General features: G+C 38.7%; 1 protein-coding gene across 5 annotated transcripts in view; it reads right to left on the bottom strand.

Annotated features, from left to right (window-relative positions):
- kirrel3b (kirre like nephrin family adhesion molecule 3b) overlaps positions 1 to 13,577 on the bottom strand; it is a 199,510-nt gene that overhangs the window by 39,606 nt on the left and 146,327 nt on the right. For all 5 annotated transcript variants that reach the window (XM_084123891.1, XM_084123893.1, XM_084123890.1 and 2 more), the window contains exon 4: positions 10,166 to 10,323. In XM_084123891.1, coding sequence (XP_083980017.1) covers positions 10,166 to 10,323 — 158 coding nt within the window. The remainder of the gene's footprint in view (positions 1 to 10,165; positions 10,324 to 13,577) is intronic.

Here is a 13,577-nt window from a genome sequence, read left to right as displayed (position 1 = left end):
TTTGATTGTGTTGAATTAAAAAACCCAAAATGCAGCGGGTCCACCAGACCCACGAACACTGGCTGAGTAACAAAAATATGAACACCACACAAGGGTTAAATAAATTATTTTTGTTTATTGATGCTATTGTATGGAAAGTTAAGGAAAAGCTAAACTGGGGATTTTTTCAGTTGCAGTCATGGGCGTTGAGGGTGAAAGACAGCACAAAACAACATCATTCAAAATCAATCCCAAGGCTGGGATGAAAAAAATAAAAATACTTTCCCACCCAGCTGTCCACAGGAAATGGAGACAAACAGGACTGTGCTCGTGGTGTCTCTGCACATGGACCGATTGCTTTTTGGGAGAAAACAACATGTTTGTGGGCTCCTTTGTGCAGTTTGAGAGTGAAGCTTTGGTGCGTGGCATGTTGTACACCACAGAAGAAATCAATCTTCTTTTCCAGTGGTCATAGTCTGTGCTAGGCCTTGCCTGCCCAGCGTAGAGCTCCATCTGGAAGCGCTCGACAGAATCCACACTCTCTGTCACATAGCAATGACTCACGTAGAGGCAGAGAGAAAGAGCGATGCTAACCAGCATGGCCAACACAACAGTCACTCACCAGAATAAATTGGCCATTGCAGCAGGCCTTCTTCCTGGCTTGTGTTGCAGACATGAGAGATGCACCATGATATTCACTATTTCTTCACCTCTTACTTTGTCTTTCTTTGTCAAAGCTGCTGGTTCCAAGGTCAAGGTCAAATTAATTTTTACAAGATTTTTACAAGTCTCAGTTGTCCCCAGAATGTGTCTGTGAAGTTTCAGCTCAAAATATCCCACAAATAATGTATTATACCATGTTGTAAATGCCCATTTTTGAGTGGAAGGTAAAACATGCTGTTCATGCATGTATCTTTAAATGCAAATGAGCTTCAGGTCCCCGCCTCGCTTTCCAGAAGAGGTCGGAGCCTTTACAGCTCGTGCCTCAGATGCTCTGCCAAAAACTAAAACATCTGGGCTGCGTTTCCAAAAAGCACTGTAAGCCTAAGTTGGTCGTAGAGACCATTGGTGGCAATTGTTTTACGATCAACTTACGATACTTTTGGGAAAAGTACCCCAGTTTGGTTTTGATTATCATCTCTATCGCAATCATACTCACGTGACATGGCAGTTCTTCTTCATCATGAAAGTTTATTATCTGCATGCGTTTTAAAGCCATATCAGTCTAAACTTCTGATATATGGTTTTCTGAGCACACACACCCGAAGCACGCATAACCGTGAGTATTAAACTAAGTTCTCTTCCACGTCTTATTGCGCTTAAACTTCCAAATACACGTCAAAAACACACAAAGTTCACATAAACCCAGTTGGTTATGTATGTGAACATGAACAGCAAGTAAAGAAATCACATGTGTATATTAGATCTGTGCATTAAAGCGTAATATACAGTCCCTACAGTAGCTGTTTATGCTGTTAATATGAAACAAACAACAAAATAAAAACAGAAAACCATTCACTGCTCTTGACTGAATAACTTTATAGTTTTAACAAGAATACATTTCTTACTTGAATGCTGCTGTTAAATGCTCTGGTGAAGAGATAAACATGGCGGACTGTGTACAGCTCACTGTGGGCGGGGTCTATGCTAATATGGCAGAGTCTGTCAGCAGTCGTGGGTGCGTTTGTGACGTCACATTGCATAGAAACTGCAATCAGCTTATTTTCAGACACTGCTTATGATTTATGGGAATTAAAAATAGGAGTGGGTGGATTTTCACCAGTACAGGGTGGTTGTGTACACACAATGCCGACACACATTTATGTACAAACGTGATTTAGAAAATTCTATCAAAAATTCGGGTGCTTAAATTAAATAAAATACATCATATCCTATATGTAAACAAGAAATTGTTAATTAGGCTATTACTTTATTGCAGTCATGTTATCAACGCATGTGTGGATGATACTACAAAAGACCATTTTTCAAAAATAAACAAACAAAAATAAATAAATAAACCTCAAAAGGGAGCATCTGGACCCTGTTAAACGGTTCACACTTCAAACCAATACGCCCTTGTATATATGTGCAAGGAATAACTGACGACGGGCTGCATATTCCATGCCTCCAATTGCTAATTAATTTGCTTAATTATGTAAGGTTTGAGGGCGAACCAAACACAAATGAATCTTCCAGGTGATTTGTTCAAACATAATTCCACACAGAACTCAACACTCCAGACCCCAAAACACCAATCCAGAGCCATAAAATCCAGGCTCCAGCCAGTCTACGCTAAGAACTTTATGGCCATGCATCCAACTAAAGTAAGAACGTTGTCAGTGTTAGATGGTTTGGAAAAGACTGATTGGTTCAGAGATGGCAAAGCTCAGGGTCCGATCAAGATAACGGCAGAGGTTGCTTGATCCCACGACAGATATACAAAACAGACCTCCTTCTTCTTAAGGAACTCTGAACGACCCCAAGGTTGAAATCTCTTAAAACTAAAGAGACTGAGACTTTACCTATATAAATACATAAAATCATCCCAAAACAATTCTTGATGGACTTATAATCAAACATCGTTCAACTACATAATTCTATATTGTGTCTACAACCTATATGTGTGTCTAATATGCTTAGATCCCATATAAGTCATGTAATTGTTATAACTATTAGATGTTTGAATGAAAGTGTGTCTTGTTTCCTATAAGTACGATCGTATGTTCTTAATTCAAAAGATGGCTTGATTGAATCTGTGTAAAATGTTTCATATTCTTATAATAGTAATGATGTCTAAACTGTGGCCTCTTTTCTCTCTGCTAAAGCTGGAGAGTAAAGGAGATCACAGATAACGCATGATTTACGATGAGAAGTGAAGAAAATGCCACCTCTCAAATAAAGACAGAAAACGATCATGGAGAAGCCATGACGGAGTGACTAGACAGACTCAGAAGAACATGGGTTAAACAGCTACATTCAAGCCATCTAACTACTCTCGTCTCAATTTTCTATCTTTTCTTAGTTTTCTTTTCTTTTCCGTTGTGAGTCTCGGTCTAAGTTAAGTTTTGCGGCAAAGTTTCGGTCCACGATTCGACTGCAAAGCCTGCTTCCAGCTTCAAAGACTTTCCATCCCTCCGCCAGCACACCACGTGATTGGCCGCCCCAGACATCTATATCCCGGCACGAGGAGACGCCAGCCAACGAACCTGGGAAACCCCTTTCACGCCGATGAAGGGAATCCCCAAAAGCAAAGACAAGCAAGTAGCCTCCAGACTCTTAAACTGAACTGGTGCATTGATATAGATTTAATAACCCGCCTAAGTAACGATAGAAGGGTTAAATTAATGATTGATGGTTCGTTCAGGTCATGTCTTATAAGTGCATAGAAACTTGGGATTTCATCATCTCTTAAAACTCATTCTTTCCTCACTCTCTTTCTTTCTGCAACTCGTATGAATGTGTGTGCATGTGTTAGATATTAGTTTTATGTGTTAGAATAATCAATAAAGTCTTCTTTGTATTTTAAAGAGAAGTGTTACTTGTTATGTGCTTACGAATTTAATGTCTTAAACTGCTGATCTAAGTTACCTTGCTAATAAATAGTGTTTCACTACAGTTTGGATATTTATATCCGCTGCAGAGCTGATATTTGCGGCCGGTTCAAATGAACCCTGGATGAGTCATTTGCTCGGCCGTAATAAGTGATTCTTTCGAATTCCCTATAAATTAATTAATAATTCCTTTTGAGCTAAATTGACCTGTCAGAATCACTACAAATTACATTACAATTATATATATATATATATATATATATATATATATATATATATATATATATATATATATATATATATATATATATACACATACATGCATACATACATACATACATATACATACATATACATATACACACACGCCAAAATCTAGCTGTGCACATTGTTTCATGAAAGTGCAATTGCCAGCATGTGAGTGTTCCAGCAAAATGTCCCTTCAGCCAAACCCCCACAGAAGCTTGTGGCCTTTTAACGCCAAAAGCACTGACTTGCGTGGGTGGCCAGTCAAGACCCAATCTGTGTCTCTATAAGACCATGTATTAATGTCATCAGCTCTCCCAAGGAATCCAGAAGAATAATGTACTTTTGAACCATAATAGTCACTCGCTAATAATTAGTCATGTCATTGCAGAGGCCAGTGATAGGGAGCTTGCTAATAGTAGTAATTACTAACTCATTTTTTTCTTTTTGCTACCCATTTGAAATATAGCAATGAAACCTCACAATCCCACCAACAGAGAGAAAAAAGTGAAAGAGTGTAGAGAGGAGAAGAGAGGGGGAGAAAGGGAAGCATCAAGACACACCAAAAATGTGCTAAAAGACAGACTAAAAATGTGTTATTTCAGGTGCCACAAAGGCCTTGATGAAGAATCTGTGAGCAAAACCATACATTTCTCACCTTTCTCACAACTGAAAAGCCTTTTTGGGTAGTCAGATAATCTTTAGTAAAATACATAGTACATTTCTAAGTGTACTAAGAATTAACAAAAAAATATTCCAATTCACCTTGAAATATGTCAAGATTATGCACTTCCTCTACTAGCCATCATATCCTGTCCCCTCTCCACCCTCCATTCCACACGGCAGCCATTTTGAATTTGAAGTTGAGGAAAACCTCAAAGATTAAAGTAAACAACAATGTTCATGCGGCAGCCATTTTGAAATTGAAAGTTGGAAACTTAGATGACCAAAATGGAGCTTCTACCATGATTTACTGTGTTTTTTGTAACAAAATCATCACACAGCACTGTTCTTTATAGGATACAGCAATTTTACATGAGATTACATTGGCATGTCTGCCTTGCCAATTGAAATGCATTTGTTCAAGCTATAGGCAAGTGTGAATGTGTAAGTGTATTTGTAACGGCAGAACTGTTTTAACATTTTGATGTTTTGTTGGCTCATTAGTTATTCTTTGTGTTTCACCTTGATTGATCACAACTGTTAGTTGTGCGCATTAAGTATTTGTTTATTGTGAGGTTTACAAAAAGCAGGTGCGCTTGCTATTTCATTTGTCAAGCTGTTGTTTTGTTGCTTCTGCCACATGTTGTCATGAGTTTATTATTGTAGGCACTTTTCTCAATGAAAGTGCTTCTCTGTGTGATGCTAGCTTCTGTTTTGTTATTGCTGTTTTAAGACAGTTTGAACTTGTGTTGTCTGCTTGGTCTGCCTCTTTTGGCCTTTAATATACGTTCATGTGGCGACATTTTCTGCAAAATTATATCACGTTGCTTCTTGCAGATTTTGTGACATTTTCAAAGTGATATGTCCAGTGAGTGGCACTATGCATTCAGTTTGATCAGAAAAAGATGAACGAGAATCTGGCAATGTTTTAGTAAAATGGTTATTGTACAGTACATATCATGACAGTTTGAAAATTAAATGTCTGGTGAGTGGCACTAAAAGGTTAATGCTTTGTTGTGCTTGAAACTTGGTACCACCTACACTAAACCCGACCCTAAACCTAACCTACAGTTAGTGTTAACAAAATAAAACGTGTGATTAAAAACTCATGTACTGAACCAACCATGGTGTTTTACCTTGCTTCTATGAGGCTTGAGCTCTTTTATTGTGACTCATGTTTCATGGGTCTCGAACTTGAGTGCTTTGTATCACATGCAACGCTGTACCAGGTGAGCTACCGAGCAAGTTTACTACATCAGAAAAGCTGTACATATGGTTATGCTGGTTATGTGATGCACTATGGTAAAAGTGTTTTGAGATCATTACGTTGTGCAAGAAACCATGCAAAAGTTCTTTACAGCCACTAGTGGAAATTTCAGCTGATAAATGCAGTGAATTTGAGTTTGTTGGTGGAGGCACATTTGCATCATTCCAGTGAGCTTAAAACATTTATGGGTAACACTACCTATGTTAAAACTAGCTACAGTATATTAATACTTCACCCTTCCCTCCCCTCCCCTCCCCTTTATATGGTTCTACTGAAGGGGTTTCACCTAATTTTGGCCGTTCTATACTGTACTGCATATTGTGTTTGTCAGAGAGTCGAGCAATGAGCGTGACGACTGTTGCTCCAGCAGACTAGGTGCTCACCTCACTAGCTGAAAGACACAAGCTGTCAGCTGCAGGATGTGTCAATGTAATATCCTGCCTGACACAGTCCGGATTGTTTCCCTCATTGCTCAGGGCCTGTCTGAAGTCATTAATCTTGAATGGGGCCTGAAACAGCCAAGGACTCAACACTTAACCAGGACCGGGCCAAAAATAGCTCCAAATTACAAATAGATAATTTCTGGTGGCGCAGCCTGGAGCATGTCAGTTCTTCCTACAGGAAGTGAAGGGTGGACATCAGAAGTGGAGAATACAGCGTAAGAATGAGGCCTGAGACAGAATTAGAAATGTCAAAACTAGATGTGTTTTAAGGCACAATGCCTCAGCTTGCATGTGCATGTCAAATGGGCCTGTCCCTTGTCAAATGTCAAAATCTGAAAATAAAGTGTCTGTGTTGGCCTCATCTAGCCGTTCACTCTGTTTAAAGGTTAGCAAATGTCAGTAAACATCCCTTTGAAGTGCTCAGACAAAATTTGTGTGAAATTAAGGTTGACGTCTGGAAAAAAGCAGCAGCGATTTGCTGATTAGACCTCAAGGCACACTAATACTATAATTTAGGCAACATTAGCATGTCATCGCAAAGTCCCTTAACGCGTTTTCAAACGAGAACCGTCGCTGGAAGGTGTGTCGAATCAGCCACAATAATTGAAGACCAGCACGGCCACACATTTCGCCGCCTATTACCACATATTAATTTCACTTTAAGAGAGATAAGTGTTCTGCGGCTTTGTTTTTCCATCTCCCTCAAAAAGAGTGTATAGTTCTGTCTCTGTTCCTGGGGTTAAAAGCCATTCTTTGATTAACTAATTTAATCTTGCACCTCCAGTTCTGATTAATTTCCACCATTTTACGGTGCAATTAATTAGATGCCTTTTTACTTCTCTCCTCTCCCACTTTTAATTTCAGTGGCAAAACCGCAAGAAGGTTAATTAAGAGGAGGGTGCGGTGGGGAGGGAAGAGAAGTGGTGGGGTGGAGGCAGAGACTGATGCTTCAAGCATTAGCAGAAGAGGCGTGAAGGCAACGGTCGGGCTTGTGTTTCTGTGGAGCTGCACTGTGTGCAACCGGCTTCAGCAGCATGAAACATTTTGCCACTTTCAGTTTGATACCAAAGTTAATTAGAACTCTATCTGAAATTTTGAAATATTCTCTCATGGTGAGCATTACTATTTAAAAGCCTTCACTAATTATACAGAAATCTAAGCAGGGATGAAGTCTTAGGGGTAAAATTAAATTTACGGGAAAGGGGAGGTTTTGAGCAGTTGTGGAGGAGGGAGAAAGAAATAGTGTATATATACAGTATATATATAAAAAGTATATACAGTATAAAAAAACTATAGATTTGAAATCATTTAAAGGGGCTTTATGTAGAATTCAGAAACCCTTGTTATTAGTTACACTGGCAGCCATTAATTGAACTGCAGCCAGCAACGTATTGCTCATGCACACTAATGCACACTTTACATATAAGAGACTGACTGTGATTTAATGCCCCGATATACTCACAGCAAAATTCTTTCTCATTATTTGCTTAGAAGTAAAACACAATTTGGAAATTCCTTTGCAGCAATATACTGTTAACGAACATCCTGACGTTGTCCACACTGCTGAGAGAAACGTTTAGATGAATATAGAAATATGTGCTGCTCATTTTCCTCTCAGTAACAAAATAAACACAACATAAATGACAGCGTTGACACCGGCATCATGTCGACAGAAATGGTAATTAAAATTACACTTATGACAGTTTGATTATAAAGTATACTTGAGAATATAGACTACATAGATCTGGTTATGTGAGACTATTCATAGTTTGTCTTTGCATGACACATTGACATTGAACAGAATGGCTATTTTAGCATTATCCTGAACTTTGTATAAAAATTCATTTCAAGTGTCATAGAATGGAAGAGAGAGGTCAAGGTCACATCATTTTATTTTTCCCGGCAAAAACTTTGAGTCCTTCACATACAAATCAGTCAATCAGGCTTTCATAGATAACCTAGGAAGTTGGAGAAGGTCTCATTTTTTAAATTTTCATTGCAAGCTGTTCTCACATTGGCAATAATTCAATGGCAAGCGAGTAATACATTAATGTTCTTACATATAGACCCTTTAAAAATGTGCACACTAGGCAAAGTCTTCAAATCGCTGACCTGATTTAGATTTCCTCTACTCCATCATGTGCCTTTGTTGTGCCTTATCGCCTTATCTACAACACCTCTATCTGTGTTTTACTGCAGCTCATCAAGTAATGACATTCAGAGGCCATTACAAAACTAGTAATGGAAGAATGACACATAGTCATTTGAATTATTAAGTCTCTCCGATAGCAGAAATGCCAGTCCTATAGAAAGATATATTCGCTGCATACTTCATACAGACATTGGCCTTCATTTGTCTCGATTATGAGCCTGATGAAGGGGGAGTATGAGAATGTTTCCGCTCATCCCATTCTCCATTATTCAGACCAAGTGATTGTGTCTTAATTGACTGCATTGCTTTTTAATAGCATGAATAGAGATATTAGAAAGCTCAACTGCCTACATCCATCACAATGCCCTGTCTCTCACACCCGTCACCACACCAACCGCAAAAGAAACGAGCACTCGTCCTTCGATTAGTGATGCCTCCCTTAGCGAGTGTGCTGATGGGCAATGTGGCATTCACTTACACCTGCTAAATCAATGGTGTTTATCTGCTCTTTAGAAACAGCCAATAATCAGATCAGCTAGAAAGAGGGGGTAGCGTTAGCATCAGCCAAGAGGATCTTGCAAACACTCTTTATTTGTATGGCTGTGCTGATTACTCGGGTGCTGACCCCAGCAGAAGATTGGAAAAGCAAGTTGAGCTGAAATATTATTAGCTTTGATTGCAGTGGAGGGGATTATTAACAGCATTATGACACAAGGAAGGCTTGATCACATTTAATAATCAAACATCAGACTTATAGGAGAGGGGGACCTTTTTATAAGAGGAATGTTCAAAGAAAAAATGATTCGGGGGAAACAATATGGCTTTGCCTTATCTTGCCATCTGTTTGTTTGTGTTGACACATTTCGCAGGGTAAGGAGGACAAACATGTCTCTGTCATTTCAGTTAGAGGCTGGATTTCCAGGGATTTTCTTCCAATCAAACGGAGCTAAAGGCTAAAGCGAAGGAGTGCAGATGGTGCAAGCAATCATGACCACAGATGGGTCTCACTACAAGTGGTCATTTCATATGAAATGGAAGAAATCCGCCTCTATATATATTGCCTCAAAAAGAATATAATGAAACTAAATGTAAAATGTATTGATAGATGCACAAACTAGCTGTATACAATGCTGTAACTTTTGTTTTGGGGAAGGAATTTATTAAATGTAAAGTCATAGATCTGCCATGTATAGGTTTCATTTAAAAGAAAGAAAAAAAGAGAAGAAAGAAAGAAAGAAAGAAAGAAAGAAAGAAAGAAAGAAAGAAAGAAAGAAAGAAAGAAAGAAAGAAAGAAAGAAAAGGGCCTTGCAATTTTTAATCAAAATGTCATAACTATGAACTTTTGCCTTTACATTTGAGTACCTCGCTGACATTTCAACATCCAATCAACAACCAATGAATAGAACCAAGTCTCCACCCTACATTTATTTCTTCTTCGACAACCTTTTACTCTTGGAAGTACATCAAAATACAGAAGAAATTATCTGACGCTATTCTGGTTATTATAAAACATTTGCAGTTACAGTGAGCAGAAGGGGACATGTTCGTTTCACTTAGTTTTGTCGAGGCCACAGGATTTTAATTCGTGGAAATGTCATATTAACTTGTGGGAACGTGATAATATGTCGTGGTCTCGAAATCACATACTTATGTTGTGTCTCGAGATTCTACATTGATATATATTCAATGTGCAAAGTTGTACAAAGTGACCAATTTTCCAAGTCACTGAAGTTATGGCTATATCTGACCAACTTTATTCCCATGGTGGACTTTGAATTTCTTACCTACCTTTGATGTGGTAAACCAGTGGCAAATCATATATGTTTCAACTTATCATGATTAGTACACATCCCTCAATCCTTACCTTATTGTACATGGCTCCATTCAGCACCTCCCCATTTCGGATCCAGATGATTGAGGCCGCGGGTTTGGCATTGTCCGCGTGACATGTCAGATTGAGGGGGTCACCCGCTCTCAGGCTCACCACAGGTCCTCCGGTGATGACTGGGTCTTCAGGTGGAACTACACAAGAAGGAAAAGGAAAATGATGTTGGGAGATCTGCCAAGATACCAGGTCTGCACTCAAGATTTTGAGATTTCGATATGAACTTGTGCTACAACATGAACCCCTGTGCTGTAAGATTTTCTTCTGGGAAACGCTAGACGTACACAACATATAAAGGTTAGTGAGTCACTTCCAGTGCCTGCACATTAATTGCAACCTGGGCTCATTGGAAAACATGCCTCTACCTATATTTTTGCAAAACTCCAAAAAAATCAAATGTGTCTACCTGAAATAAACACAAGAGGAAGTAAAACCACAATGTTTATTGCTTTTCACACATATTATGATTACGGTGCAGATTATCAATTAATGAAGACTCATTGTTTGCAGTTCCTTGCACAGTACTGTTATGATCTGAAAACACATTTGCCATAGTGTACGATTTGTAAACTAGTACATCTTGACATCTGCATCACATAATATATACATAGCTAATAGATACCAGCTCAATATGTTTGGCTTTTCTGACATTGTAGGGCATTTTTTATCTCATGTTTGCTTTTGTTAACTATCGGTTAGGTTTATAGGTATTGGGCCCTATCTTACACCCGGCGCAATGCAGCGCCAAGCGTGTAAGTGCTTTTTGCTAGTTTCAGTCTGATGCAGTTTTCATTTTCACGTCCTGCGCCACCTTGTTTAAATAGCAAATGCATTTGCGCCCATTTGTGTGCCTATGGGTGTGCTGGTCTGAGAACGAGGTGTGTTCTGGCGCATTGTTGGCGCATTGTTGGCACGTTGCTATTTTGAGGCAACAGAAATAGACTGTGCCATTGACCAACTGAAACCTGGTCTAAAGTCAATGGCGCAATATTTTTCTTTTTTTCTTTGTTATTTAATGAGCGCGTTAAGTAATGTGCGCCTATAGGCGGGTCCACAATGCGCGTACACTCTGCTTATTAAACACAGGGACGCACAGCAGCACACAAACATGCAGGATTACAATATAAAAGATTATTATTGTGTACATAAAGATATGGTGGAATCCGGCTTGTCCCGTAGATGTTCTGCTTGCACACTTTTACCTCGCGGAGGAGCAGATCTGTTTGCGCTCTGGAGACGCGTTCGGCTTTTCCACTATCAAATTCCGTCGTGTAAATAGCGAATCCGTCATGGCGCGAGTGCAACTGGCATTTAAAGGGAATGGGAGATGAAAACTCTGATTAGCAATTTTTTTTTAATAAGCCTGGGTTGTTTAATTTAGATCATTTCATATCAAGTACACATGGAGAGAAAAGCTGCAACTGAAAAACAACTTTCTAACATCTTACGGTATTCTGAACAACGTTGTGGGCCAAGCATCAAGGAACAAGGTTTGATCATAGTAGAGTGGTTTAATTTAATCGGCATTTAAAGAGAGCAGGTGTGATTTGTATGTACTGTATGTGGAAACCATCATCGCAGTGTGACTCATCGCAGTGTGTATGTGGAGCGTACGTAATGGCAGCATGGAAGCGAAAAAGCGAGTGAGGACTGAGGGGGCGTAGAGGCAATCTAAGAGCAGCCAGGAGACATTGTGTGAGGACCGTTAAGACCAGCAGAAAACAACTTCATGAATGGCACTGATTACTCTCTCTGTTTAACACACACCCAAACCTGATCATCCTGGGTTTTATTCAAACTCCAGTGAATTATTGATTGCCCTGCATGCTCATTACTGAACAGATCTGGGGCAAGAGAAAATCAAAGTTAGTAAGCAGCTGGTGGAGAGAAGTATAGAGAGAGAAAGAAAGAGAAAAGGACACAATAAGAGGAGGTCACTGCAAAGAGAAAGATAATTACAGTCAAGAAGAGGTTGTTCAGAATTGTACGGCGCTGAGGTCTTTAATTAGGCTCAAAAAAGAAAGCTGTTCAGTCTTTGCTTACTCTATTAAAACTATTCAATGAGTTTGTTCAGCTGTGCACACAAACAATATAAATTATTCCCACAGATGAAAGTTTAAAGATCTGGATCTGTAGAAAATCTCTGGGAGGATGAAAAAGCCACTTGTGCGATGTGCAGTTTTTTAATGATCTGTGTGAACGTTGATGGTCAGGTTGTACGATGTGACCCCATGTGTGATCCTGGGTAAGGTAAAACTGAAACATCAATAGGACTGACAGTGTTGACTGGGCATTTCAAGTTACAGCCGGTTTCTGAGCGAGCCTCAGTTCTCTGATATAGTTGATGGGTGATGTGTTGTAGGTTAGGGAATGCTAGATCTGGCACCACTGAGCCACAGTAGCTAAGTTTCTATCCAAGTTACGAGTGCAATTTAATTAAAAATGGAAATATCACTACTAAACTGTTTCCATTCCATTTGCTAAAAAACAAAACAAAATGGCCCATTATGGGAAAATTGTTGTAGCAATAGTTGTAGCAACAGTGGCTCTTTATTAAATGCAATAAATTGCTTGATGCGTATTTAGGGATTTACACAGCTTTTCCACTGTATGGACATGTTTTAAATCAAGTGAGTTCATAAATCTAATCAATGGAGCATGCATGTGCATTTAATCCAGCATTTGTTTTAATGCAGTATCCCAAAATGCACATCCAAATTTGTGAAATGGAAAGCTATACTGACTTATACCAGTACATTCAGATGTTTATGTGCCATTCTACAGAACTGGTGCAAACTGCTGTCCGACAACCAAAAAACACATTTAAAAAGCATTCAAATTTTAGATGTTTACTAAGATCCTTCTATTATATTTTAAATATTATTGTGGGATTCTATAGATAAGTAAGCTTAATATAAAATCATGATTTATTGGGTACTTTCATTTGGGAGGTGGCTGTCCCAAACCAGAACCCGAACCCCTAAATTTCAACTTGTGAAAATGATATTGAAATATTTTTTTACATTTATTCCATTGTTGTTTTAAAAATATATTTTTGATTTACGAAAAAACAAACAAAAAAAAAACATTTTTATTTTATATTTTATTTTTAAATTATGAAACTTCATGTAAAAAAAATGTTTTTCATGTCACTACCAAAAACAGTGTGTGTTTTAGTCCATTGGCTGAGACTGATTTGAACTACACCCCTACATTTTTGATCAGGAAATATTCCTGTGTCCCTCTCTCTCATAGCCTCTCTTTCATTATAGGTAGGTTCCATCATATTGAGGGAAATGTGTTCAAAAATCTAAAAATCTGTGTGCACCTTTAAGGGATGTCACTACCAAACACTTTTTTTCAGCAATTAAGCAAACCTTTTTGGGTGTAA

Source organism: Abramis brama (genome assembly GCF_963993115.1).
Source record: "Abramis brama genome assembly, chromosome: 9".
NCBI classification, from domain to species: Eukaryota; Metazoa; Chordata; class Actinopteri; order Cypriniformes; family Leuciscidae; genus Abramis; species Abramis brama.
Note: the sequence above shows the minus strand (reverse complement) of the source record. Positions and strands in the feature narration are given on the sequence as shown.